The sequence below is a fragment of the Lynx rufus genome, unplaced genomic scaffold (assembly GCF_022079265.1).
Source record: "Lynx rufus isolate CCGP_SWC_20201006 ecotype Redwood Valley unplaced genomic scaffold, mLynRuf1.p SCAF_10, whole genome shotgun sequence".
Lineage (NCBI taxonomy): Eukaryota > Metazoa > Chordata > Mammalia > Carnivora > Felidae > Lynx > Lynx rufus.
Genome location: NW_025814824.1, coordinates 85,932,637 through 85,960,185, shown reverse-complemented (window position 1 = coordinate 85,960,185; position 27,549 = coordinate 85,932,637). Strand labels below are relative to the sequence as shown.

Below are 27,549 nucleotides of genomic sequence, written 5' to 3'. Positions count from 1 at the left end.
GCATGGAGAATGAAGGGGAGAAAGATGTAGGCGGCTTTCCACTTTTCCTTCCAACCTCCCCCCCCCCGCCCCGAGACCCCACTTTGGTCCTCCCACGTGTTTCCATGAGACAGGCTTGCAAGACAGCCCCCCTTTTCTTAAGCAAGCTACAGGGGGCTTCTGGTTTTTGTCTAATATCCTAAACTCCCCCTTATGTATCTTTTCAGACCTGGATCCCATTACCTCCCCAAAATCCTTCGCTCAGTGAGACTGGGTTGGCTGCTTTTCCCAACTTCATCCTGCTCCTTCTCCTTCTCCTTTCTGTCTTCCTGCCTCCCCCGTCCTCCATGTGTTCAGCAATCTCTGAAATGAATCCCCAAATGCCCCTGTCCCCTCCCCAGATCCTCCACCTTCCTCTCTCTGTGTGCCCAAAGCACTGACTCTGCCCTTTCCTGAGGGCACTGCTCCCATGTTATTCACGTTCTAGTAACCTCTGAGCAGGGCTCTGAGTGCCCCAGACCTCCTTCGTGTCTGTATCTGGCAACAGCAATGGTTTGCTAAGTGAATGCGCGTGATTAATAAATTGAGCAGTGTTCATTGGAAAACACATTTAATTTCAAAGTAAACAAAGATGTTTGTACATTAAAGTATTTAATTAGTGAAACAATTATTATCAGTGTAACAAGCTGAAAAATACAGCAACTTGATACAAGACTGAGGTAACAAAATACTTCACCAAAAATCTAAAGAATCCCACAGGGGGCTGATGTTCAGTGGTTATTGCGGGTGAGACAATTCACAAGAATTAGAGAAAGTCCTTACACAACTGCATGCAGGGGTTCCGCTGGGGGGAAAGAAAAGAAAAAAGACAGCCCAGGAGAGTGCAACAGATTTAACAAGAAACGAATTAAAATGTAGAAACTGATTTTCAACTTACTTTGCAGGATACATAAGAAATTGAAAACTACTCTCTACGCAACATTTTGAATGCTAATTGAAAAACCATGCATTTTGGCACGAAATTTATTAAAGATCATACCATACTAATAAATTAATTACTAATATTTCATTACTGAATGGTCACAGTCGTTCAGAAATGAAAAAAAAGAGATTAATGATTAGAGAACAGACAGATGACCCATCGCGTTGCTGCTGCAAAAAGGGATTTGGGGGCTGCACACAGTATACACACACTTGTGCAACACGGGACTCCAACGTGGTCCGTGGTACAAGTTCTCAACGCCCAAAAAATGCAGCTCTCGCTCATGCTGTACTTGCATCTCACCGTGAAATTTAAAACCAAAAAGCCTCTGAAGTAAATACTGTGAATATTCCGACCCTTCTCTCTCATTCCACCTCAAGAGTCCTCGGCATGCCCAACCGTAGCCCTGTGCCTGGGTGTTCTGCGCCAACCAGCCTCTAGGACGACGACTCCATCTAGTTCTCGTTGCAACTGAACTCGCAGAGCAAGAGGCTGTCCAGTCCGTTGAGCATTTTGAAACCTTTCTGGAGGAATCTGCGCAGGGTGTTTAACCCAGTGTTAGGAGAGAGGCAGGGTCTTGCCAGAGGAGATGCCATGTTGAGGATTATTTGTTCGTTGAGTGGTCAGCTCCGCGAGGGCAAGGATTGGGTCTGCTTGTTCTCAGCCATTTACAGTATATCCCTGGTAGAGCCTGGCACACAGGAAGCACTCACTAGAGATGTGAGTGAATGAATGAATGAACGAATGAGCGGTTTTGTGCAGAGAATGTTATTTCAAAGAGATTCTTGTAGTTTTTTTTTTTTCTTTTTAATATATGAAATCACCCAACATGTCAGTACGATGTAGGGCTGATTGAAGTCATTTATGAAGTCACACAAAATAAGTTAGATTGTGTTTTTAGCAATGTTCACCTTGTTAGGAGCATCAGTAATGTGGGTGTAGAGCTGTAGACCCCACCTGTGGAATGAAATCAGACCTCCCTTGTGAAAGGCTTCCCATTTTCATGGATTGTTTTCCACCTGTAAAATGGCATCCTGAAAGATACACATCTTGGGCTTGGGAGGTGGGAGAGGAAGATAATGAAATACTGGCCATCTTGGTAAGGAAAATAATGCTTTATAAATTCAGTTGGCAAGAGAGTGGGTTCTTTCCTAAACAGAATGCCTTCAAGTATCTTCCACTTTAGGTTCCACAAATGGGTGATGTATGGGCTTCTTCAGGGAAAGAAAGGGAGGCCACACTCTCTCACTGGGCACACTCAGAATATTATGTCTACTGCTCTCCACTGAATCAGTCCTCCATGAAGCATTTCAGTTGTTAGAATGCACTTGGCTGACCTTGAGTTATAAGACACATTGCAACCGAGAGGGGCGAAAATTATTCCCAGGGAGAGGTAGATGAGCTGTTCTTGGGGCATTGTAATGCTACCAACTACCTATTCCACAATTTGTAGAAAGCATTCTGCAATTTTCATTCTGGGGTGCCATGATCTATTTGCTCAAAAAAAAAAAAAACAAAACACCTCAGCACATGCATGTAAGACATATCACCTTCAATGGTTTCACAAACATTTGTGCATTATGGACAGTCAAGAAGCAAAAACTAGAAACGTTTCCCTCCAGGGTGAGAAGCCACCCATGGATTTCTTCCTTTTGGGGGTTGTGCCTGGTCTCTTCTGTCCCAGCCTGAGGACCTCCTCACCTGCTGCTTGAGAAACAAACCAATGCTGAGAAGACAATCTGCACTTACGTGTTTGGCCCCGTGTCCCTGCTGGGAGAGCCCAGGCACCTTTCAGCCTGTCTCCAGGACTTTTCTGGTATGTTCAAGGTTCTTACCAGTTCTGAAGGCCTTTGCCAACAAGGTCTAAGCAGATTCTTCAAGAATCCAAGCTAAGAATGTTTCTAGGAGGGGATGTGGGATCCGTCTCAATGGGTGAGAAGACATTTGGAAAACAATTACAATTGTGCTATTTCAAATTCAGCTCAGAAGGAAACATTTGTGAGAGAGGAAGAAATTTTATAAAGCGCAGAAAATGATCTGATTTAGTGGAGCCTGAAATTCTGAGTGTTTTGGATTGACATCTGTAGCATTTCATGTGAGAAGAGCCAGGACAGTTGAAGAGTGGAGAAACCCAAGGAAAGTCTGTGGCTGATTTTCCAGTCTTAACGCTTCCATCCAAACTTAAGACTTAAAAAATATTAACCGGTAGAAGCAGATTCAATGTAGGTTAAAGCGTTGACCTGAATGGTTCTAGTGAGAGGTGTTGGAGTGTTTGGTGTTTTCTTTCAGCCTCTAGATGCTAATCTGAGTAGTCATTGGTATGAATTAGGTGTGCGCATCCGGACCCCGTCTGTGTGCCGGTGGGCGGAGCGCTCACAGCTAAGGTTGGACGGCACCAATTTACCATCTGGAGTCTCTCCCGGCACAGAAGTATTCAAGACTTTGCTCCAAAGAAGGGCTAGTTACTGAGCACACTAAGGCTCAACCATAAAATAAGACGCTGATGGCAACTACTTTCCTCACCGATTCATTAGAATTTTCAGAAAAGTTGTCACCATTTGGTCAAAAGACAGTGGTGGGTCCTTTGGTAGTTTTTAAATTTACCAACACTGTTTACTGGGTAAGATGTTGTTTTGAAGCATCTCGCCCAGAAACTCTTAAGGGTGGTTTGATGTCTGGTCAGTGTGAGCTCTGAAACCATGATAGCAACGAGGACCCAGGGAATTCAGAAAACCATTTCAGGGTTTCCTTCTCAGAATTTGGACACCCAGATTAGGGAAGGGGAGAGAGAAGCTCTGGTGATAAAGCTACCGTAAATAAAGCTAACTTTTATTCATTATTTTGAATAAAAATGTATTTGTGCAAAATAAAAGTCACTAAAAAGACAAACAGTGACAGATAAAAGGACATTGTTCATGTGAAGAGCTCTTAACTGAATGCAGAGCTGGGACCATTCACTCCCCAGGGCTTTGCTCTCTGGTCACCATAATCATCGACAATTGTGCCCTTGGACTTGGATGTGGAGAACTTGCTGGTGACTGCGTTTGGGGGCAAGATTGGGGGGAGCTTAAGGCCTCAGTGTCACTCAGCTCCCCAGTGTAACCAGGAATCCCAGCGGGCCCCGCCCTGGCAGTAGATGATGGGAGCAAAGCCTTGGCCTGCGGGGAGAGGCTGGTGCACAGGAGCTTCTGCGCAGCCGTTCTCTGTGAGCATGGTGGCCTCCGAGTGCTTCTGAGGAAGCTGGGAGAAAGTGTCACAATTTCCCCCTCTGGCATGGTCCAGGGGTGAGAAGACAAGGGCTTTCAGACCCTGCAGGAGAGGGGTGGGAGGAAGCGAGCAGGCCAGCCCAGTCCACAGTCCTAAAGCCGGGTCCTGTCTCAGAAGAGCCAACAGCAACAAGGCCGGGAGGGGACCCGGGGGCCCAGACAGCAGGCCTTCCAGATGAATAGCACCCATAGGAACAGAAAACAAGACACAATTTAAGGCATTGTTTGTTTACAGTAAAAGAATGCAAGGGACCCTTAACATAGGAATCTGGGCTCTCACTCTGACCTTCCTCGGTGGACAAGGCTATCACGTAAGGTGAAAGCAGGGTCTCAAAGCGAATGAAGGGTGTGATGTCACACGTCTTGTGCCAAAATGCATGTTTCTTGAAGAGTTCACACTCACTCACACACGTACACGGCACACACACGCAGAGGACGCTTGGGGGGTTGTACAAAATCTGAGGCAGCCCTGTGGGCGAGCGACCCCGTGCACTTGGGGTATAAAAAGCCAACTCCATAGTCTGTTCCTTCTCTCTGGCCCCTCATGCAGGTGAACTCTGTCCACTCTTGTCCGGGAGGAAGCACGGGGGACCCAACGTGGGCCGGATGCTCTCTGATCGAAGCAGCAGTTGGTGGACGGACGAGGGCCCAGAGAGGGAGGGTGGGGTGCACAGTCTGGGGCCCAGCCACGGCCCTGCGGGGTGGCGCTGAAGAATGAGTGTCATGAGAGTCGCTGGGGATTGGTGTAGGTGGACGCTGCACTGGCAGAGCCCGCTGGACCGTGAGGCCGCAGGCCGAGTCCCCGTGAGTCCGGCTGTGAGTCACCCAGCACCCTGGCCAAAAGCCCGTGCCCAGGACATGCACTTCGCCACCAGTCCCAGGCTGGGCTTCCAGAAGCCTCTGAAGTCACGCCAAGTCCTGCAGAGACTTATTCAAATGACATAAGGTTTGCAGGTACCTAGAAGAGAAAGCTCACCTCTTGTCAAAGTTCCAACCTTTTGGAAGGGGACAGGGGGTGCCCCTAAGGGAAGGGATCAGGTCTTTCCCAATTAGTCTGTGAATGAGCAGGTCAGGTGGGGAAGAGGGCCTGGCAGGAATAATGGCCACTGTTTGTTAAGTGGCCACTGTGTACCAGGCGCTTAACATCAACACGCCCCTCCAGTCTTCACAGCACCCCTTGGGGCAGGTTCTGGAAGTGTCCCCATTACACAAATGAGGGCCCTGAGGCTTAGAGAGGGAAAGCCCACAGCGAGTAAACGACAGGCTAAGGCACCAGAGCCCCTGCTCTCAATCACTATCCTGGCATCAAAATAAAACTTTGCTTGGAGCCGAGAGGAGACAAATCCTGCAGGAATGGGCGTATGCCTCTGGAAGGGACAGCAGCGGGCCGGTGTGGGTCGTGAGGGCACGGCAGGAATTGACAAGTGGAAGCACCAGGAGGAGTAGTCGGGATGCCGGGACCCCTAAGACCTTCCCATGGCTGTGTCCCCAGAACACGATCCCAGCTCCCTTTGCTGGGGAGACCACCAGCTCAAGGTCAGGGTGTTTCCCTGTCCCTTCAAATCCGCCCCCAGCCCCAGGCCCCCCAACCTAGCAACTGCCACGGGGTTCCAGGAAATTTGAGGAGAAGCAATTTCATCAAAAACAAATACATCTTGGTATCAATTTGGTCAAAGTGATGAATTGGAAAAAAATGCATCTCCCTGCACCAGAAGAGAGTTATAAGAACGGTCACAGCAGCACTGTTCAAAATAGCAATAAGCAGGAAATCATCCCTGGGATCACTGCCAGCAGAATTAATAAAAAGAATATCACTACAAATAAATGAATGACAGCAACACACATTGACACAGATGAATCTCAGGAACACACTGTAGGAGAAGAGCAAGTCACAGAAGAAAATATCTAGTTATGGTTATATTTATAAAAATGTTTTAAAAAATGTAACCCAGACAATACGTTGAGGAATCAAATACACGTGCCAGCATTTTAAAGACAAAGTAAATAAATCGGCAAGTGGTTATGGGGTGCAGGCAGACAGAAAGGAGACTGAAGTAGGAAAAGGCCCCTGGGCGAGGGAAGTGTTCCGAGGCCCCAGGAGGTCCTGCCTTTAGGTTGGCTGGGTGGGCAGGTACTTGGGTGCTTGTTGTATAGCTGTGGTTTACACCTTACACATATAAGTCAGGTGTAAGTGTATTCAGTGTTAGTACAAACAATTTTAAGAAATGCAAGGCCACAAAAGAGAAAACCAATTTTAGTCACTGAGATCTCCCATGGGAGTAGATGCCTTTCTGTGATGGCTTTCACTGGAGCCTCCTGGACGCCATCACATGGATGTGCTGGGCGTCACTGAATCCTCTGCTGTGGAGTATTTAGCTGTTGCCAATTTTTTATGATCACAGCATAGAGCGGGGATATGAGGTTGAAAGTAAACTCAAAATAAAAGGGGAAAAAAGTAGAAGAAAATAAAAGATCCCCATCCCCTAGGTCTAAAAATTGGACAAAAATACTTAAAAGTTGCAAAACCTTTTGCCACGTCACACTGCATTTGCCATACACGAAATCCTGTTTGTCCTTTTAAGCAAACACCTGCTCTGCCAAATGGGTTGGACCCAGTTCCCTGCTATCTGCCCTGGAGTCGCTGCCATCCTCAGAGGTGTCCCCTCCCCGGCCCACAGAAGGGACAATGGGCTATTGCTCGGGGCAAGCATCTTGGCTCCCGCTGAGGTGCCTAAGCCGTTGCCACCGGGCAGATGCCAAGGCCGGGTTTCTCTCCCCTGCCCCGCCCTCCTGGTGGCCCACCTCCGGGCAGGCAGTCCCTGGCCACCACGGCCTCTTGCTCACAGGTCACAGGGCCACGTGTGCGTGGCAGGTGAGCTCCTGTGCTCTGTTCTCTTAGGACGGCACTCGGGAGCTCACAAGGGGCCCCAGACACACACAGTGTGACTAGTTTGGAAAAGGTCAGGGTGCCTGTCCTCTCTTCATGTGACCTGAGGCCTTGTTCACTGGGGGTCACCTTCAGGTGACTACCAAAAAACAAAACAAAACAAAAAAAAACCTGGCCTTCCCATCGTGGAGACAAGCAATTACCTTTGTTTAATGTAAAAAAATATACATAAGCACTCCAGATACCACGGAATTCTGGTTTCTTGTATATCATTTTAGAAATTTTATATGCAGACACAAACATACATATTATACATATGTTTATGTATTTTAATACAAATAAGATCGTCCTTGCATGTTTTAGACTTCGCTTAATTTTTTTTTTTTTTTTTTTTTACACGTAATCTCTACGCCTCACCTGGGGCTCGAACTCATGACCCCGAGATCAAGAGTCTGTTCTATGGACTGAGCCAGCCAGGTGCCCCTGTACTTTGCCTTTTACTTCCGTCTTGGAGCCCCTTTCAGGGTACCACACACACAGATCTGCTTCCCTCCTTCTAATTGCTATCAGGTGGTGGACAATAGGGATTTACTGACGGTCACAGAGGTTTCCGGTTCTATCAAGGACAATGCTGCAGTGAACATTCTTACCCACACGCATGTGTGAGTGTATCAGTGGGGCAAATTCCCAGCAGGCAGATAGGTGAGTTGGGGGACTCAAATGCAATTTATTTTGAGCTTTCCTCGAAGTGGTACCTCAAGTTTTCCCCTTGTCGGTCTTTCCTACTGTTTTAGTTTGTCGAGAACTTTCTGCTAATTCTGCTTTCTCGCTTCCCATCATCTATAATCTGACCAGCTTGTCGCATATGTTCTATCTCACGTTACAGATGAAAATCCTGAAGGGGACCAAACTGAGACCTCCTTCTGGTTTTCGAGAAAACTGTGCTGTCACCAGCATCCTCCTGGACCCAAATGCCTGGCGTGAAATAGCCTTTGCTGGCCCCCAACCCACCCCAGACCTCAGAGCTGGTGCCTCCCAGCTGCTACCCACCGGAAGCTGCCACAGCCCACTCCACACTCTGGTGCTTGCTCTGTCCCCACACTGAGAGGCATCCACTCCCCAGTGCCCTCTTCTGGCCGATCCCTGGGGAGCAGGAGAGGGAGGCCTCCGGGCAGGAGTACCAATCCTGCCACCAGTGGCCAAATGCTGCCCACTGACTCCTGGGGGCAGGAAGCCCCAGAGTGCCCCTTCGGGTGCTGAGGGTTGGGGAGCCAGGCCTCCCAGAAGCCTGACAGCCGAGGCCGTGCTTCCAGACCTTTAGTTCAGCTGCAGGAGGCTGAGCAAGCCGGGGGCCCTCTGGGAAGTGCGAGGCGGGATAGCTCAGGCAGAGAGTATAGACTTTGGTGTCAGGCAGACCAGGGTTAGATCTTGCTAACTGTGGGAACTTAAACGAGTATCTGCCACTTTCTGAGCCTCAGTGTCCTCAGCATAAAATGGAGACAGTAAGAGAACCTACCTCAACGAGTGTTGGAAGGATTTGGGTCAAATCCTGCAGGTAAAGCATTTCCCATAATGCCTGGTCCTGGGCAGGGTGCAGACCAGAGGCCCCCTGGCTCCAATACATTGAGCAGCGGCCATGGTTAGCTCTCAGTATTAGCTAATATTATTATTCCTAAGGGCTGTGGGGCAGGGAGGCCCTTTCATCAGTCTGGAGTATTCCCATGAATCAACTTTTGTCAGGGGGATGGTCTAAATAGATGCTATATCGTGATCCTTGGGGCGACATCACCCCTGCCACCTAACTGTGCCCAGTGGATGTTTCCCACTTCCTTTAGTGGGAAAGACATAGGGACCAGATTCAAAGTTCTGGTCTGGAGCCAGGCTTAGTCCTAAGCTGAGCAGACGGTGCCCTGTCTCACGGAAAAAGGCTTTTCAAAAGAGGGTGTCTGGGGGCGCCTGGGTGGCACAGTCGGTTAAGCGTCCGACTTCGGCTCAGGTCACGATCTCGCGGTCTGTGAGTTCGAGCCCCGCGTCGGGCTCTGTGCTGCCTGCTCAGAGCCTGGAGCCTGTTTCTGATTCTGTGTCTCCCTCTCTCTCTGACCCTCCCCCGTTCATGCTCTGTCTCTCTCTGTCTCAAAAATAAATAAACATTAAAAAAAAAAATTTTAAAAGAGGGTGTCTGGGAGCAGAGCTAACAGCCCTGAGGGAAGGAGGGAGCTCTTATTTTCTATGGACCCTTAGTCCCAAGGGTGGGAAAGGATATTTCATGTGACAAGCAGAGTTTTGGTGACTTTACCTGAGGCCTGTTGCTTTTACATGCATCATCCAAATGCTTGTGCCACAGTATTGCATGAAACCGGGAACCAGTCTGGAACTTGTAAACATTGCCTGACGGGCAGAGAAACTATTGGTTAGGAAGAGGGAGGGCACCTGGGAGGGTCTGCCCGTGGCTAGGGCATGAAGATAAACGTGAACATAGGTTAACTAAACCAAGGAAGGTCAGGAGCAGCCCAGGGCAAGCTTGGGGCTGGCAGAGGCAGAACTTCTGGTGCCTCTGGGCTCTCTCTCTGGACCAGGGCTTAACCATTTGGAGGGTCACGGTGCATTTGGCTCTGGTGAGTCTGTGGCCCCTTCTCAGGATAATGCTTTCAAATGCATAAAAGAAAATACAAAGGATATCAGTACCACTGGAATACAGTTATCAAACTACCAAACAACGTGAGTGACACAGATATACCTGGGTTTCTCTATTAACCCACCGATAACAAGACCCAGGGGCAGGTCTGACACGGTACTGTAATTCCAGAGAGATGAGTAGAAATGCCACTCTGAGAAATCTGCAATAATATGTGATAGGAAAACATCTGTGGTTTTTCTTGCAGATAAAATCACAGATGTTGTGAACGTTCTCGTAGTCTAATGCTCGTAAATAAAGGCGTGAGAGGCCACAGAAAACCAAGATGTAATTTTTTCCCCACTCAAGTTCACAGATCCTTTGGATTTATCCACAGACCCTGGCCACCCTCTGTGTCATACTGCCCTCTGCTTGGGGACAGTGCTTTCCTGGGGGCTAAGGCCCAAGAGTGGCCTGTGGTCCCTGTGGCCATATGGTCCTTAAGTCAGGCTCATGTAGGCACACAGCCTTTACTTCCTCAAGAAACCTCTTCTAATCCAGGCCCAGGGCCTTGAGGAAGAAATTCCCGTGGTAACCAGCCTGGGATGCCCTCTGATGTGTGTCTAACTGTGTGTGGATTCAGTTGCTCAGACCTGGAGCAGAGAACTTGGCTCCTCTCTCCTCCACCCCCTGGGCCCCTTGAGGTTGGTGCTCCTTTACTGCCCAGCTAATGACATTAGAACCCTGCCAGTCACGGTGTGGTCTGTCTCCTGCAGCAGCTGTTACCTGGGTGCTTGTTAGATATACAGAAGCTTGGCCTCCACCCCAGATCCGCTGAATCCAAATCTGAATTTTAACAAGATCCTCAGGTGCTTTTTAAGTACACGAACTTTGCACTAGAACATCCCTGTGAGGATGTGAAGATGCTCGGAGACTTTATAATCCCAGCGACTTTGCCTGGCTAGAACCCAACACCCAGGCATTTCAGGGTTTTGTCATGTGACGTGCACCACCAGGAAGATTAGCATGGCCCATTCTGGTTTTTTTGTTTTTTGTTTTTGTTTTTTTTGAGTATAGTTGACACAAAATGGTACATTAGTTTAAGCTGTACAACAAAGCGCTTCAACGAGTTTATACATTATGCTGTGCTCACCACAGTGTAGTTATTAGCTATCACCACACAACACTATTAAAATATCATCGACTATATTCCTTATGTTGTGCCTTCTATTCCTGTGACTTATTCATTCCGTAACTGGAAGCCTGTGTCTCCCACTCCCCTTCACCCATTTTGACAACCCCTTACCCCTCTCTCCCCTCTGGCACCCATCAGTTCATCCTCTGTATTTATAGGTCTGATTCTGCTTTTTTTTCCTTCTAGATTCCACATATGAGTGAAATCATATGGTATTTGTCTTTCTCAGTCTGATTTATTTCACTTAGCGTAATACTCTTTCGGTCCATCCATGTTGTCACAAATGGCATGATCTCATCCTTTTTTATGGCTGCATAATATTTTTATGGGGTGTGTGTGTGTGTGTGTGTGTGTGTGTGTGTGTGTGAATGACACCTTCTTTATCCATTCATCTATCAAAGGACACTTAGGTTGCTTCCATATCTTGGCTATTGTAAATAATGCAATAAACTTTAAACATAGGGGTGAATTTCTTTTTGAATTAGTGTCTTCATTTTCTTTGGGTAAATACCCAGTAATGGAATTATTAGATCATATGGTATTTCTATTTTTAATTTTTTGAGGAACCTCCATACTGTTTTCCACAGTGGCTGTACCCTTTCACATTCCCATCAGCAGTGCACAAATGTTCCCTTTTCTCCACATCCTTGCCAATACTTGTTATTTCTTGTCTTTTTTATTTTAGCCATTTGACTGGTGTACGGTGATATCTCATTGTGGTTCTGATTTCCGTTTCCCTCAGAGCGTGGCCTATTCTGAATGTCCAGTGCAGGCAGCGCTCCTGGACAAGATGGCGCCCAGAACCTCTCCTTCTACCCAACATGGTCATGGAGGAGGGGTGGAACCAGGAGGGAAATGGAAGATGGCCAGACAAGGTAAAGTTGGGGCTTTTGTAAAAAGGCTCTTCTCAGATTTGGCCTTGGACTAGGATATTGTGAGAGTCTCACAGCACAGGTGATGTCAGGGGCATCCCTGAAATCTCCCAAGACCTGAGACCCTCCCAGCCACGTGGTCCCTGCCTCATGCAGCATTGTATTATTTATTCCAAGACCCCGAGGCCACAGCTCCAAAGGTGACGGGCCCCAGTAGCCACAGGTGAGGCCACAAAAGGGTTCCTGGAGCCACATGCCATGCCCACTGCTCACTGAACACACTGACCGCGATCTAAGCAGTTTTTTCATGGACTAGCGAGGGGACCCTCTGATCACAACCTAAAGCAAAAGGAAAGCAGCAGCCCCCAAAGTTCCTACTGTTTCAAAATGTACATTTAGTAGGAGAGGAAAACAGGGTAGGGAGAAACGGTGGGCACCCGGCGCCAGGCCTGCTGCCTACCTTTGTCAGGGTTATTCAGCTGGAAGATATCAGGGTGCTCGGGGTCATCAGGAAGCTGCACCATCCAGCCCACAACGGAGACCTTTTTGCCGGGTGTGGATTTATACTGGGGAAGAACAACAGCGTAACCAGGAGGCCCACGCCCTCCATTCCCCCGCATCGTCTCCCCCAGGAAGGCTGGGGGGCCCGGCGAGGTTCCTTCCCACTCCTGCCACCTCCCCTGCCTCCCTCCGCCCCTCCTCTGCAGGTCATACTGCATGAAGTCCCAGCATGGAAAGTCCTTTCATGGGACTTACATGTTTTCTGTCCGTGCCCCGCAAGGACTTGGCTCCGTAGTACAGGAGGGTGGATCCCGAGAGGATGACCCAGTACCTGGTCCACGAGGAAAGCTACAGAGGAAGGGGAGGCAGAGTGACACCCCAGCAAGTAGTGGGGAAGTCCCCCCTCCCTGTCTGATTACAGACCCAGCCCCGTGGGTGGAAGGGTGCCCCCCCGCCTCAAGCCAATGCCAGTGCTGGCTTCCCCTCCTCACCTCTTCCCTGGCCACTCACCCACTAATGTCACTTCCACCCAGGGCCTAGAGGAGGGAGACCCTCCTCATCCGTGCCTCCGAACTCCTCGGCCCTAAGCCCTACCTCCCCTCTTTGGCTCCTTTACTCAGAGAGCCTTTCGTTTCCTAGCTTGTTTAAGGCTTGTTAAGAGCCAAGGCTTAATTCCTACGTATTGAAGTGACTTGGGCCCAAGAATATCCTGGGGAAAAATATTTTTATTTTTTACTTTAAAAAAAATTTTATTTTTTTAAATGTTTATTTACTTTTGAAGGGGGGAGGGGCAGAGAGAGGGAGACAGAGGGTCTGAAGCGGACTCCGCGCTGACAGCAGAGAACACGATGTGGGGGCTCGAACTCAGAACTGTGAGATCATGACCTGAGCCGAAGTCGGACGCTTAACTGATAGAGCCACCCAGGCGCCCCAGGGAAAAACATTTTTAAAACCCAGACATGCTCAGCCATCGCCCAGCAGAACCATGATACCCGCACTGGGGTGCTCTGGCTGAGATGGAATGCCAATGCTGTGCTGACCCTCTCGAGGGCAGTACCAACCTAACTCCAGGGCTCTGCCAGCTTCCACTTGCCCTCATCACAGCCCTGCACACTCACTGTGTGCACGGCCATGCATGTGACCTTCTTGCCGAGTCCTCTAGGACACAGACACTATTTTATCCCAATTTACAGATATGGGAACTGAGGCCCTTGCCCATTCAGTGGCACAGCCAGGGCTGGAGCCCGGGGCCCTCACCGATGCCCCGGCCGCCTCCGGATGGAGGGCTGTCTGCACTTACCGCGGGCTTCCGTCCTTCCTTGAGCAGAGTTTTCCTCCTCAGAGGACCCTCCATGGTGGGCACGGCGGCTGAGCTCCCCAGCGTACAGATGCACGGGCCCGTGGGGCTGAGGGGAGACCACCAGTCAGACGCCGCCCTGCAGGAGCTGGGGTCAGGCACCCTCTCCCTCCCACGTCCCCACTGCAGAGTCCCTGATCCTGCGCCAGGCCAGAAACTCAACGCTGTCGAGAAAAGGCCAGGGAGGGGCCCCTGAGGCCGAGGGCAGCTTGAAGGAAGAGGGGCCAGGGCGGCCACAGCCGCAAACTTTCACCTCCCTCGTCTTTCTGAGCCTGCAAGGCCCGAGGCTTGGTGACCGAGCTCCCTATAACCCAGGCCCCAGCAGCACCCGCCACCCTGTCCTGAGCTCTGCGGTGGCTTCCTCCTGCCTTGCCCCTGTGCTCCCACCTTTCTCTGGGGCCTATGCAGCCCCTCCTTGTGTGGGCAGGAGCCTGGAGGAGCAGTGGGGGAGGTGGGGGTGGAGTGAGGAGCGGGGAGGAGGACAGCTGACCAGCCCTGCACCTTTGCCTCAGGGCTCCCTTCTCCCCCAGGGCCGCAGGGTTTCAGGCGCCACCTACAGGTGAAGGCCACCAAGTGCAGCTCTGGCCGGGACCTGTCCCCTGGGCTTCACTCACTGGGCAGGGGCCTCCCATGGGCATCTCCCTCAACTTGGCACCTTTCCTCAAGCTGCTTTTTCTCCACGTGCGTGTGAATGGCACCGCCGTCCACCTGGCGGCTTGAACCAGGGACCTGGGGTGTTTCTCCACTTTCCCCTCCACCGCTGCAACCTACTGAATCCCAAGGATGCCCTGATCCCAAGTCCTACATATGCCTGACTACACCTCTCAGTCACCCTGCCCGCCCCCGCCCCTCCCACCTTAGGCCAACTTGGCTCTTCCTTTGGACAACTGCCCGATGCTCTGCCCCGGCCTCCCTGCGGCCCCTCCTGCCTTCCTCCTGCACCCTCTCCAGCTCTCCATGCCTCTGGCCAGGATGACCTGGTCATGCCACAGTCTGTCACCTTCCCCCAACCCTGCTCGGTCCCACCTCTCCAACCTCATCTCCACCCCTCCCCCTCTCATTTCTGACAACACTGACTCTCCTTCATTTGCTTCGGCTTGGGGCACTCTTATTATTGCTACACCTCCCCTCCCTGTATTTGCTTAATTCCTATCACTCTTCCAGTCGTTTCTCCAGAGAGCCCTTCCTTGCTCCATCCCACCTCCACTCTGGGACCATCAGTCATCCGGGATTATCCGTTAGGCCTGTTTCTCCTGTGGCAGCGGCGTCCCGGGCCAAGGCAGAGGCCACGTCTGTCCCATGAGCAACCTCTAGCACAGCGTGTGGCCTCCAATGAGCAGCCTAGAGCTGTTCGTCAAATAACTGAACACACGAATCAATGAATACCTGTAGACGCAGCTCCGGGTCCGGGGAGAATTCCGAACTGGAACGCGCCAGTTGGGCCCCAGGGTGGCATAGAGACGTCCCCTGCTTCAGAGGAAAAGGGTGGACTTTTAGCAACAGCCCGGAACAACCAGATACTCTGAGGAAGCGAGGGTATCTCGGACCCTGCGGTCATTAGCTCGGGAAGCTTCAACCTCAACTCTTCCCACACTTCCTCCGTCATGCTACAGGCACACCTGGGGCACACTGGAGCCCCTAGAGCCTCCGTCAGGGCCAGTTCCCAAGGCTCCAGGTGATTCTTTCCTTAACTTTCTAATTAAATGTTTACCCCTCTTCCAGTGGCAGGGGGTGACTAAAATCAGGGCACACCCACTTACCCAATGTGAAGCTGACATATTTAACAGAAAAAAGCAGGAAAGCCCAAATGTTCCATGGCTAATCCAGCGAAAAGGGAGCACACAGCGAAAGAATTGTGGGCAGTCTTGCACGTTGGGCCTGGGGGCGGGGGGGCCCGGGAATCTCTCCGTGGGCTACCCCTCCGGCTTCTCAGCTCCTCTCTCTCCTGGAGTCCCCAGCAGGGAGCCCTTGCAGAGGAAGGTGCAGTTTCCAGAGTAAGCAGGGAGCTTAACCTATTTGGGGGGAGGCTTCCATTTTTCTTCTCTTCGTCTTTTCCTCTTTCAGCAGAATGACTTCTTGTGTCCACTTGGTCCTCAACCTTCTTCTCACCCCTGCAGCATGGTCTCTCCCTGGGCTGTAGCATTCCTTGCCCATTGGCTAAACAATGATGTAACCCAATTTATAGTCAGACGGGGTGAAGACTTCCTTTTCAAATATTCTCTCTATTCTCTACTGCCCGTCCTCGGTTGCCGCGTGCTGCCCCGCAGCTCTGGACACCTGGGGGTGGCGTGGGACATCGTCATTCACTCCAGCAGGTGCGTCATACCGTAAGTGAGCTCCGGTTCCTCCAAGAGAGGGTGTCGTTGTTCGCTGCCCCTCCATCCTCCGCTTGAGAAGGACCTGTTCTTGAGGAGCATCTTGGGTCTGCTGTGCAGAGGCCCAAGTTCAGGGCTCGTGGGAGTCTGAGGCCTTCTAGGCCAACTGCTCTGGGACCCTGCTCCTTCTGCCCAACAGCTACTCCTCTTCAGGAGGTAAAGAGCCACAGCATGTGCTTGGCCCCTCAAGTCCTCAAATGCAATGGATCTCAGCCTTTCCCCACCACCCCTTGGTGACAGATGATGGTCAGAGGCTGACCCCACCCCTGCCCCCGCCATGAACTGTGGCACAGAGGAGGCCCTGGCATGCCCAACTCCCAGCCCACAGACCGACGGTTTCCTCCCTCCCTTCCATTCAGAAAGAGGCTTGCAATGCAGTGAGTGAGCGACATTACAGGTCATGATGAATCTGCTCTCACTTATGAAAAGCTTCAGTACTTTCACCATTAACTGGGAACACTACTGCGTACCTCACAGCTGAGTGTGGCACCGTGACATGTTACCACCCCGTGCTTAAGCGGGCTGCTGGGAGGGCTCGCTACCGGCTGCCTCCAGGGTTGCTTTCCTCCACAGCCACCACCAGAGGTTTCTTATGAATTGGGGCAGAGTGTGACAGTGAACCTTTCTGCGATGACATTCCTTGTGCCAGGAAGACGTCTCCTCGCTTGATCTGGAACCCTGCTCTGAACCACGACCTGTCTGGAGTTGGAGATGGAGCCTCCCTTCCCAGAGCTGGGTCCTCTGGCCTCTTCTTCTCCACCTCTCATCTTGTGGGTCTTTTTGCCCTGGTACCCGAAGAAAATGTGTGATGACAGCAGTCTGTCCCCAGTGACTGGCAGTTCCACCAACAGGGGGGTGTGGCTGCCACTGCTACCTTCCCTCTGTCGTGCTCTCCTTTCTGAGACTGTCCATGGCTGCACACTCAATAGATGTCTGCAGGACTGACGCTTGTTGACGGAGACCCTTAAACCAACATCTTCCAACCAGCCTAGCCTTGTAAGCAACCTCTCTTCACATTCTTTCTAAGGGCGCGGGGTGCCCCCTGGTGCACTGAACTGGTGGAGGAGTGTGGGGGCACGGAGATCACTAGTGAGTGGGGGCTCATATGTGCAAGGCTGTTACACTCACCATCTCACTGGAGCTTTGTTTAAGTTAAGCACATTATCTTCCCCAGAATAGGGAAACTGAGGCTCAATGATGTGAAGACACTTGACCGAGGCCTGAGCCTAATAAACCAGGACTGGACCCTGTTCTGTCTGGTTGTATAGCCCAAGCTCTTCCCACACCCTTCAGGGTCACAGGGAGGCCCAGATGTCACGTGTCGGGGCTCTGCCACAGGCACTGGCTCTGCGTGTGGAACTGGCACCATGTGGGTGGCTTCTGGGTGCTCTCCCAGAGGTACCCCTCCGTGTAGGTCTCTGCCACAGCTCACACTGATCGGGCTTTGTCGGTGTCCATGAGACTGGACGGCCACAACAGTCTTAGGCCCTAGATCTCCTTGGGTAGGACCCTTCCCAGGCCCCTCGTCCCTTGGTCTCCGTGCTGGAGTAACCTTCTGGTGGTTTTGGCTGACGGGCACGGAAGGGCAACTGCTTACCACGAGACACGCCGCTCCTCCCAACTCTGTGAAGGGTGCTATTCCCACCGTGACTCAAGTGAGGAACCTGAGGCTTAAGGAAGTGAAGCCACTCATCCCACCCCACTGGCCTGTCATTAGGGATTTAGGGATGGAGATGCAAATATTAACAAAGGGAGTCTGGCTTTCTGGTATGAGTAGACAGCTTATGTCAGTCAAGGTCCTCCAAGTGGGGGAAGTCAGAGTCTGCTTCCCTGGAGCCTGGGGGAGTGACCCTGGCTTTGAACGGCAGTGTAATGGTGAATTTTCTTCAAGGCCAGCTTTTAGAATAGTTAGGGTTGTGGTGGCCACCCTTCCTCCCAAGATGAGCCCCGTACGCTGGAGAGGGGGTTGTGATGGTTGGGTGATTCTGGTCAGGCCCAGGCAGGCTAAAATCAGCACAGAGGAGCTAGGATCTTCAGCCATTGGAACCAATCTGATCACTGCCCTGCTTTGAGAAGGTTTGTTATTTTGAATGTTCAGGGACAGAAATGCAGAATGAATGAGCATTGTATCTGGTGAACTCAGAAATCAGGGAGTTTCTTGGACTGACATGGCTCCCAATCCAGAACCACAGACAACTTTCCTGGCATGATGCTGGAGCAGAATGTGGCTAAATGGAATGTATTCCAGGAAAGCCATTTTACAGTCTCCTCTGAGGGGTGGATCTTGGGTAGTGGTGGGGAGGAGGGATGCAGGAAGCAACCCTACTCACGGGAAGTCTGGTCTGGGGAAGATGTAGGATGACAACCAAATAAAACACTTCAGTCCCAAGTGGTGTGCAAGATGATGATGATGATGATGATGATGATAGTGATAAGGATGATGGTGATAATAAGGATGGGCTGATGAGGATGATGGGGATGATGGGGATGATGGAGATGGTGGAATGATGGGATGATAGGGGTGATGGGGATGGTGGGGATGATGGAGATGATCGGGGTGACGGGGGTGATGATCGGGGTGATGGGGACGGTGGGGGTGATTGGGGATGGTGGGGGTGATGGAGATGATTGGGGTGATGGGGATGGTGGGGGTGATGGGGATGGTGGGGACGATGGAGATGATTGGGGTGATGGGGATGGTGGGGGTGATGGGGATGGTGGGGATCGTGGAAATTATCGGGGTGATGGGGATGGTGGGAGCGATGATCGGGGTGATGGGGACGGTGGGGGTGATTGGGGATGGTGGGGATGATGGAGATGATCGGGGTGATGGGGGTGATGGGGATGGTGGGGGTGATGGAGATGATCGAGGTGATGGGATGGTGGGGGTGATGGAGATGATCAGGGTGATGAGGATGGTGGGGGTGATGGGGATGGTGGGGACGATGGAGATGATTGGGGTGATGGGGGTGATGGGGATGGTGGGGGTGATGGAGATGATGGGAGTGATGGGTGCTAGGCAATGTGCTAAGTGCTAAGCAGTATTTGTTCCTTATCTTGTCTAATCACACTGTGATTTTTCTGTCCTAACAATTAGGAACACTGTTAGGCAGCACTCTTCTTCTCCCCACCTTATAGATGAGGAATCTGAGGCTTGGAGAGATGGAGTAACTTGCCCAAGGTCACAGCACTAGGAAGAGGGAGAGCGGGTAGCGCTATTGAGGTAGAAGCAACCAGGGTCCCACTTGGGGCAACAGCATCATGAGAATTCAGATTAGCCAAGGCAGGTCTGAAAGGCCTCTCCTCCGCAATAGTTTTCTAGGTACACATTAGGTGGTATCGTGGGGATTAAATGTCCTAAAGCTGGTTTAGGAGGTTGGGGAACAGGAGAAGTCCTGGATCATAATTACACTGGGGCCTCAGTAATCTTGTCTTAGCAGAAGTAGGCGTCTCCGCCCATTCTTCTGTCCCAAGCGCGCAGAGCCCCTTGAGGCAGGCATCTGCCTATGGAAGGGCCCAGGAGATGCTGTTCGTCAACAGCGTCCACCCGCACCAGCAAACCCTTAATGGGAAGCCATCCCCTTAGGCCAGAGCTCGATCCCAACCTCTTGCTGAGGATCCACCCTCATCTGCAGAGAGGAAGCCGCCAGTCTGCGTTCTGCTGGGCCCTAGGACATCCCTTCTAGCCGTACTTGCTAAAGGCCTTTTACTGCCTATGAGTCACTCACTCACTCACTCACTCACTCACTCACTCTTCTCTGGGCAATGTCCCTGATCTGAGTGGGTCCCTAGGAGCCATATCCATACTGCATGTTTATCTACTCGTACCGAGTGGATAAAACAACACTTGACCCAAGCCAGGCCAATCAGATTTTCTCTCATGACAACTCAGAACCAGATTTGAGACACAGAAAGTCAGGCTCTGTGGCTGGATGAAGGTATAACCTGTAAACCTGGGAGCTGTGAGGTGTCCGTCTTCCCCTCTGTGAGCTGAGAAGTCTAGAAATCGGTCTGCGGGGAGAGAGGGGACTGTGGCAGATGTGCACGGAGATGGACTGGTACAAGACGGAGAGTCCTCCCATTTTCTAGGACCTGAGTCTGAGGGGTTGTAGGTACCGGGCAGAGAGGTCGTGGGCTGAAAGTTCTCAGCTATCTGGGAAGCCACAGCAGCTAGTGGGCACGGCCTGGCCCTCATCTGCCAGGGCCCCAGGACGAGGTCAAGCAAAAGGCCCAGGGACCACTGCCAGCCGTTCTCTCTCCAAGGGGTCTGAGCTCCTGGGTAGAGCCTCATTTTCCAGACTTCAGTGTCTGCTGCTGAAAGTGAGGCAAGAGATGTCATCTTTGGGGGGAAACCGAAATCAGAAGCTTGGGACATTGTCCCACTGGGTTGCCCCAGGAGGCAGAGCAGCGGAATGGGGGTACAGAACAAGACGGACGGGGGCTGGGGGAAGCAGACCACGGGGTGGGTGGGTGAGGGACACGGGCCTGGAGGATTCCTGGGCCTCAGCCACGGAGGTGAGAGGAAGCGGTGAGGCCCTCTGTGAAAGTCACCCTGTGAACAGCCACTCTCATGTTGCACTTCAGTTAAAGGCACCCCTCACCTCCAGGACTGCCTCCCTGTCTCAAAACGCTGCAGTTTGGGGCTCAAGAGGCACCTCTGTACCTTGGCAAAATCTGCCAGAGCCCTTTGATCTTCTCAGGAGGGGAATGGGGTGTCTTTAAAAACTGGTTTGGGGGTGGCAGACTTAGGAATCTGCTGCCATGACCCTACTTTCCTGGGGTCTCCCTAAGGATGCTGGAAGATTCCACCAGCTAAAAAGAACAAGTAAACCTCACGCAGGGAAAAACTGCATCACCTAACCTCTTCGACACCCTGGAGCGCTTGCGGGGCCAACCGTCTGCAGCGCCCTCTTAAAGGGGTCCTCCCCACAGTTCAGTGTCACCCTGGAGGCCAACCAGGGCTGGTGGACACTCGTCTTCATTGCAGTTCATCCATCCCATGATGGCTCTCCTCTTGGGGACTCTCCTCTTCACCCCATCCAGTCTTAGACCCCCGGATCACTGGCTCGCTGGCAAGAGGGACAGACTGAAGGAAACTCATAAAAGCATCCAAGTAACTTCCCAAACATAGCAACTCCACCTGTGTGCTAACTATTTCCTGTGAGTATCCTCGCTGTAGAGCTGAGGCTCCTCAGGCCCAGAGGTTGAGAGCCATGCCCAAGGTCACTGAGAGCAAGCAGTCCTGATCTCAGGCCCCTCCCGGCGCTGCTGGCAGTGTCTGGAAGCCAGATCATGATCTTTCAATGCAGAGGTACGCTAAGAACTTCAGAGACCAGGATGCATCATGGAGCCCACCTCTCCCGCAGTGACTCTTAAGAGACATACCAAGCGTCCCTGGGCCACCTCCTTTCTCATCCTGGCACGAGTCAGGCCTCGCAGCCTCCTCAGATCCCACCACCCCTCTCGAGGGCCCACTGTGGTCCTCTTCACCAAAGTTCTTGGGCTTCTGCTTAACCATCGCCTCTACCGGAAACCACCCCTGACCCCGCAGTCTGCCTTGGGTCACCCCGCTGGACTCTGAGCTCTGACTAGCTCCCCTCTATCCATCACCTCCCTGGGAAGGAGAAACAGCTCTGCCCCCGAGAGGCTGTCACACTCTCCTCTTATGACCCCCAAGGACCCCTCTGCCTCCTCGTCTTTCCACCCCCTGTGGCAAGAGGGACACACTGAGTGAAACTCATAAAAGCATCCATGTACGGCAACTCAAACTCAAAAAACATCTGGCCCGCCTCTCACGCGAGAGTACCCTTTCCACACACTGCCAATGTGGGACTAGAGAAGACAGATGGCCGAGGGGTGCGCGATGACTTTGTGCCATACTTTTCACATGTTACGTCTTCAAAACCAATCAGTAAATGTTTCTGATTGTATCTTTTTTTTTTTTTTAAGTTAAATGTTAGTTTTTTTCAGGGTGTAAAAAAGGCATGTACCCACTGTGGCAGATCTGGAGAGGGAAAAAATGAAGGAAAGAAATTCATTCGATGACCCTAGGACTCAGAGAGAACCAAGATGAAGGACATTACGTGTTTTTGTACGTACACGTACCTCTATCACCCATTTTGTTCCTCTTTTAAAAAACTTCATCTAAAATTGTCAACTCTTAGGCTAATATTCTTCTTCTTACTTTACTGCCAAATCAGGCATAAAAAGAAGCACCTCTTAGTTCTTACTGCTGGGCCTGACTAAAATATTCCCTACCCTCTTGAATTTCTGAGAGGCCTGGGGTTTGCTCAAAGCTAGCCTAGGGCTAGTCCATAGTCCCTACTTTCCGGTTAATTATGTACATGTTGAAAATGCCTTTTTCGGGCCACCTGCCTTCTTTCCTTGGGAAAGCAAAGTGTGATCTGGGGCCCTCCTTCCATTTTTGTCCTCAGCCCAGGACATTGAGGCCAGAAAACTGCAGGCTGGGACAGGAGGTAGAGTCTTAAGCGAGGAGGGGGCCCATCCTCACTCCCCTCCGCAGGGACTCTGGCCTCTGGTTGTTCTGGGCCCGCCAAATAGGGGAGGGTCTTTAGAACAGCCAAACTAGCCCCTCTCTGGTCTGGCCACCTCACGGCTGGTCTGTTCCCACCCCTACTCAGCCCCCAGGCCCTGTGACCTTGCAAAGGCAGATGCAGGGACAGCAGGATGGGAGCAGCAGCGGGAAGTCCCCCTCACCCCCTCTGCCCTGGCTCCACAGTCCTAGCAAGAACAGGGTCAGTGGGGGCGCCACCCCTCCGCCTGGCCCGCCCCCACAGAGAGCAGTGCACAGGGTCCCCAGGACTCTTGCGGGCTCCACCATGCATGCTCTTCAATGCTGGCCGCTTGAGGACAGCGCTGGGTGCCGCCTGGGCTCTGGCTGCCACTCGAGGACGGCCTCTGGGCCATCAGGCTGAAATGTCCACGTGTGTGATCTCAGGGAAGGCAAAGTTGCAAGACAAGGCCAAACGAACCCACGCTCGGTCAGACAACAGGAACCCTGCTGGCTGCCTGTCCACGGTGGCATAAAGGGTGCTTAAAATGTGCCTCTAAACCAATTGAGGGGTGTGTGCTGGTGGTGAGGCCACTGGCCTGGGACCTCCCTGTCCTTCATGCTGGTGTTTGGCTCCACTTCTCTTCCTGGCCTGGGTCAAGCTTGCCACCGGGGCCAGGGGCCTGGTGGACAAAGCAGGTGAAAGTTGCGGCCGCTGAGCTTCAGGGCTGAGGGGCAAAGTACTGCCCCTGCCCCGGCCTGGCCTCTGGGGACTGGAGAAGCCAGGCGCCCTTCCTCTCTCACACCCCATTCCTCTGCGCGGGGCCAGCCCTCTCCTGCACCATTGGCTGTGGTTCCGAGGTGGATTCGGCCCACGTGAGTGCGAAGATGTAGAGGAGGCTGTGTCCTTACAACACCTGCCAGGACTGGTGGGGTCTCTGAGAAGGGGAGCTCCACTTAGCCGAAAAGTGTTCTGGAGGTTCTTTCAGGGAAGACACCGGCCTCTGGGCCCAGGCAGCGTGGCCCCGGCTTCCGGGGAAAGAGAGAATCTGCTCACCTTTGTAGAGCTGGAGCAAAGGGGCCTGGGGGTGAAGGGAGGACCCAGTGGGGCTGAGCACGGTGTGGGTGAAGGTTAGGAAGAAGGGAGGCCCGTTGGCAAAGTGAACTGTGGCCACTGAACTGTGTGGAAAAGAGTGGCGTTTGATGAAGATTTTCAAAGAGCGTGAGACAGACTCTCCCCTCCAGCTCTCCCATCCGGGTCTTCACCAAAGTCTAAAATGCTCGCGTGCATTTGAGGGAGCGGATTCTTTCCGGTGGACGTGGAAAGAGGCTAGTGCAGGATGGAAAAGCAGACTGGAGGCCAGGCCACAGGAGGTAGAGGCCAGGGCGCAGCGTGGGTCTCACGCTGGAGGGCTCATCCCAGCCCCACAGGCACCTTCCAAAGCAAGTGGTGTCCTGTCTCCTTCATCGGGCTAGGATCCCAGAGCTGGGTCCCCGGAGAATGAGAAACAGGACGTTCTCCCTGCGGGCTCCCAGGCCTGGGCATCTGCCTGGCTGAGCCAGCTGGGAGTCCGGCGCTTGCTGGAGGTCCTGCCCCCAGAGCACCTACTACGAACATTATGATGGATGGGAAATCGAATGCCAAATTCTAAGTGAAAGAGAAAAAAGAGAAATGCTGCGCCTTACAGGGTTCGCTACTGATTAAGTACAGCATCCTCTCCCGGGGGCAGGAATTCTCTCACTGTCTTCCCTCCTGGTGGCTCCAGTCGGGGTCACGGGTGCTCCTTAGGATCCACACCTGCTGCCCTCAGTGACCAGCAGGGTGCCTGGCAGGATGCAGTGGCTTAATAAACAGCTGCTCAATGAATGAATGAGTGAGTGAATGAGGGAATGAACGAACCAGTGAATAAGTTCAAGTCTGGATGATATTCAGGATCCTGGCACCATGACTGCATTCCCCACTCGGTGTCCCCTCACTGGCCTGTGTGTGGCCAGGGGACACTGGCTTGCCTGTAAGCCCCCTTCCTCAGGGTCTCCCTGGGAGTCCCCTGACTGATGTTGACAAAAGCCAAAATTTTGCTCATCAGATGTGGAGTCTGCCCTAGACCCTGTCTGGTTCTCATCTCCACTGCTGGGTCGGCCTCAGGGCGAGGGCAGTGGGGACCACTCGCCAGAGCGACCCAAGCAAGAACAGAGCAAACATCCCTCCAGAGGTCCCACAGCAAGGGCAGAGGGGGCAGGTTCCGAGGGCTGGTGGCCTTCCGTCCAGGGTTTCCCAAGGACAGATGGACCGACCAACCGACTGACTGACGTGGGGCCAGTCCCTGTAGCTGTCACAGTGGCCCTCTGGACCAGGCCGGGAGCATAGCAGTGAAGAGGTGGGCTCGGCGGACCTGGACCGGCTCTGCCCTACCAGAGGAGCGGGAAGCAGGACAAGTCACTTCACCTCCCTGAGCCTTGCTGGCCACAGGTGTAAAACGGGGACACTACGGATAACCACCGTGCAGAAGTGCTTGAGGATTCGGTGGGGCCGAGACAGCGTCTGACCCACAGGGAATGCTCAACGGAAGTCACTCCTGGCTTATCACTTACGTCTCTCTGCCCTGTGAGGACTCGCTGGGTGGGTTCACCTCCTCCTCTCTGGCCGTTTTATGATTGTGGGGTCCGGTGAGACAGGAGGCGTCAGCATCCCCCAGAGGAATGAGGAATGAGGAGTGAGGAGAGTGTGAGGTGTGTGTGTGTGTGTGTGTGTGTGTGTGTGAGCTGTGTGTGACCGTACACGTGTACATATACCCACGCATGCGAGAGCATATGTATGGATGCACGTGTGTGCGCACGCGTGTGGGAGACCGTGTATAAGTGTGGGCGTGTGTGTGTCCCTCTGTGCGCACGGGCCCCCGCACGCTGGTGGAGGGGCTACTGTGAAGGACGGTGTGGACCTGCCTCTCTGTAGCATTCGGTGTCAGTGGATTTCTCCCTGCCATCCCCTCAGACCTCCAGTCACCACGACGCCCCTCACTTCCGGCGGAGCCGCCGTGGGAGCTCCCCACTCAGGATCTCTGTCTTCCCGGGGCCCCCCTGGTGCCCGGCAGAGAAAGCATCAGCGTGTGGGGTGAGTGGCTTCCCGAGCAGGAGGCCCCACTCCCGGGGCAGAAGGGCTCACCACAGGGAGCCAAACCCGGGGCTGGGAGCCACTCGCTGTCACCAGTGCCCAGCGGGGCGGGTGTCAGCCCAAAGCCGAGGCCTTGTGGGTGTAACACTCTCAGACCCCACCAGGCGGAGCCACGGGCCCATCTCCACACCAGGCCCATCTCAGGAGTCTGGTTTTAAGAACCCACATTTCAGACCAAATCTGCTCGCAGGTTCTCCCCTGCAGCTCGGCCTGAGGAAGAGCTACTGGCCTCAGGCGCCTGGGCTAGCTCTGGACCGGAAGATGAGTGGGGCTGCTCAGAGCATGGGGCCGGGACCCCCGCCCCCTGCCCATCCTGCTCTTCTACCTCCCACGCCGAGGGGGCCTGCCCCTGGGCCCCGAGCTGACCCAAGGAGCAGCCAGTGAGGGGCGGAGGGGGTGGGGGCTGGTCCCTGCCCGGAGCCCTGAGCGCCGCCCTGGGAGGGAGGCCGAGCTGAGGCCACACTCACCTTTCCAGCCCTGAAGACATCTCTTCACTAAACTCTGAGCTCTCACTACTGCCTGGAAAAGGAACACAGATCAATGAGCGTGGCGGCCGCGCGGAAGAGCGGCCAAGCCCGGAGGAGTCTGTTCTCCTGGGTCAGCAGGCCCAGGCCCCCTGAGCTCCACAGAAGTGCCAGACGAACAGCTTTCTGACCCTGTGGGCCTCCGTATGACTTGGGGCTTTGCTGCTATTTCTGACTCCCTCTCCTGGGAGCGTCAAAGAACCAGCCCCTCCCGCCGTTCCCGGTAGGCCCTCCACTCCCTTCCCTCTGCCCCGCTGAAGGCGGCAGCTACCTGCCCACTGGCCCCCCAGGCTCTGTGTCCCTCGGCCTCTGTGTTGGCCTGGCCTGGCCCCATCACCGCCTCCCTCCTGGCCCAAGTGACACCAGTGCTAGAACAAGCCTCACCTAGTGAGGACAGGGGCCAAATGAGCACCTCCTTCCTCCCAAATGGTCACAGAGAAGCTGCCTGGCATTAGACAGAAGCCTCCAGGGAGCGCCCCTTCACCTCCTGGCCAGCATACGCAAGAGACGGGCTCCACCTCCCCCAGGCTGCTCCTCTGGGGTGGACCGGGACACCGGCTCTCCAAGGCCCGGCTCCAGCCACAAGGACACCTGTCACTGCACACCGCCGAATGCCTCTGTGAGCTCTCTCAGGACCCGGAGGTGCCTCGGCTCAGCTCTCTGCCTGGGCTGGCTGCTGGCACTAAGGCGGGCCAGCCGGAGAGGAGGAGGGAGGAGGTCTCGGGCCCCTTGGGAGTCACCGGGTGGAAAGGTCTCGACAGGGCACATGCGCACATCGCAGTTCACTCCCGGGGCTTTCGGCTCCAGACAGAAAGATATCTGAGTTTCCCAAGAAGAGGGGCTGAGGACCAACCGCCTGGTGATCTGCCTGGATACCGGACAGCACTGTGCCTGAGTCCCTTTTCTGTCTCAGGAATAGCAAGGCCTGGGGGTTACAGGCACGGCTCAGAAAGTTTTCCTGGATGGAAAACTCAGCTGCCCAGCTGAATGCTCTGGGTCTGGCACTTCCCAAAATGGTTCCTCAGAACTTCACCCCATCCCATTCCAAGACATTCCGAGGAAAGGGTTCCATGACCAGGCTGTGGGGACCTGCAGACTCTACTGCCTTTCTGGAGAGATCCATAATGCTCATCAGCATACTCTAGTCTCTCAGAACGGATCTGCTTACCTGGTGCAGCCCAGCCTTTCCTGAACATACTGACTCCAGAATTCTCCCCAATACACTGACACCTACGAACCACAGCCTGCACTGTCCTAAGCTGTTGTAAAGCCCTGACTGGGTCCAATTAGGATAACTTCCCACCAGGTGAGAAG

The 27,549-nt window shown here is 53.0% G+C and overlaps 1 protein-coding gene across 7 annotated transcripts in view; it reads right to left on the bottom strand.

The window, feature by feature from the left end:
• Positions 1 to 572: 572 nt before the first annotated feature.
• Positions 573 to 27,549, bottom strand: part of RALGPS1 (Ral GEF with PH domain and SH3 binding motif 1) — a 276,710-nt gene continuing 249,733 nt past the window's right edge. For 3 of the 7 annotated variants that reach the window (XM_047069752.1, XM_047069704.1, XM_047069722.1), the window contains 7 exons: positions 26,179 to 26,230; positions 15,040 to 15,123; positions 13,597 to 13,702; positions 12,552 to 12,644; positions 12,256 to 12,361; positions 9,411 to 9,502; positions 573 to 5,185 (listed from right to left, as the gene is read on the bottom strand). In XM_047069752.1, coding sequence (XP_046925708.1) covers positions 5,156 to 5,185; positions 9,411 to 9,502; positions 12,256 to 12,361; positions 12,552 to 12,644; positions 13,597 to 13,702; positions 15,040 to 15,123; positions 26,179 to 26,230 — 563 coding nt within the window. In that variant the 3' untranslated portion in view covers positions 573 to 5,155. Of the gene's footprint in view, positions 5,186 to 9,410; positions 9,503 to 12,255; positions 12,362 to 12,551; positions 12,645 to 13,596; positions 13,703 to 15,039; positions 15,124 to 18,992; positions 20,340 to 26,178; positions 26,231 to 27,549 lie in introns of those variants that run through there. The other 4 variants (XM_047069713.1, XM_047069729.1, XM_047069735.1 and 1 more) reach the window with 4 other exon arrangements.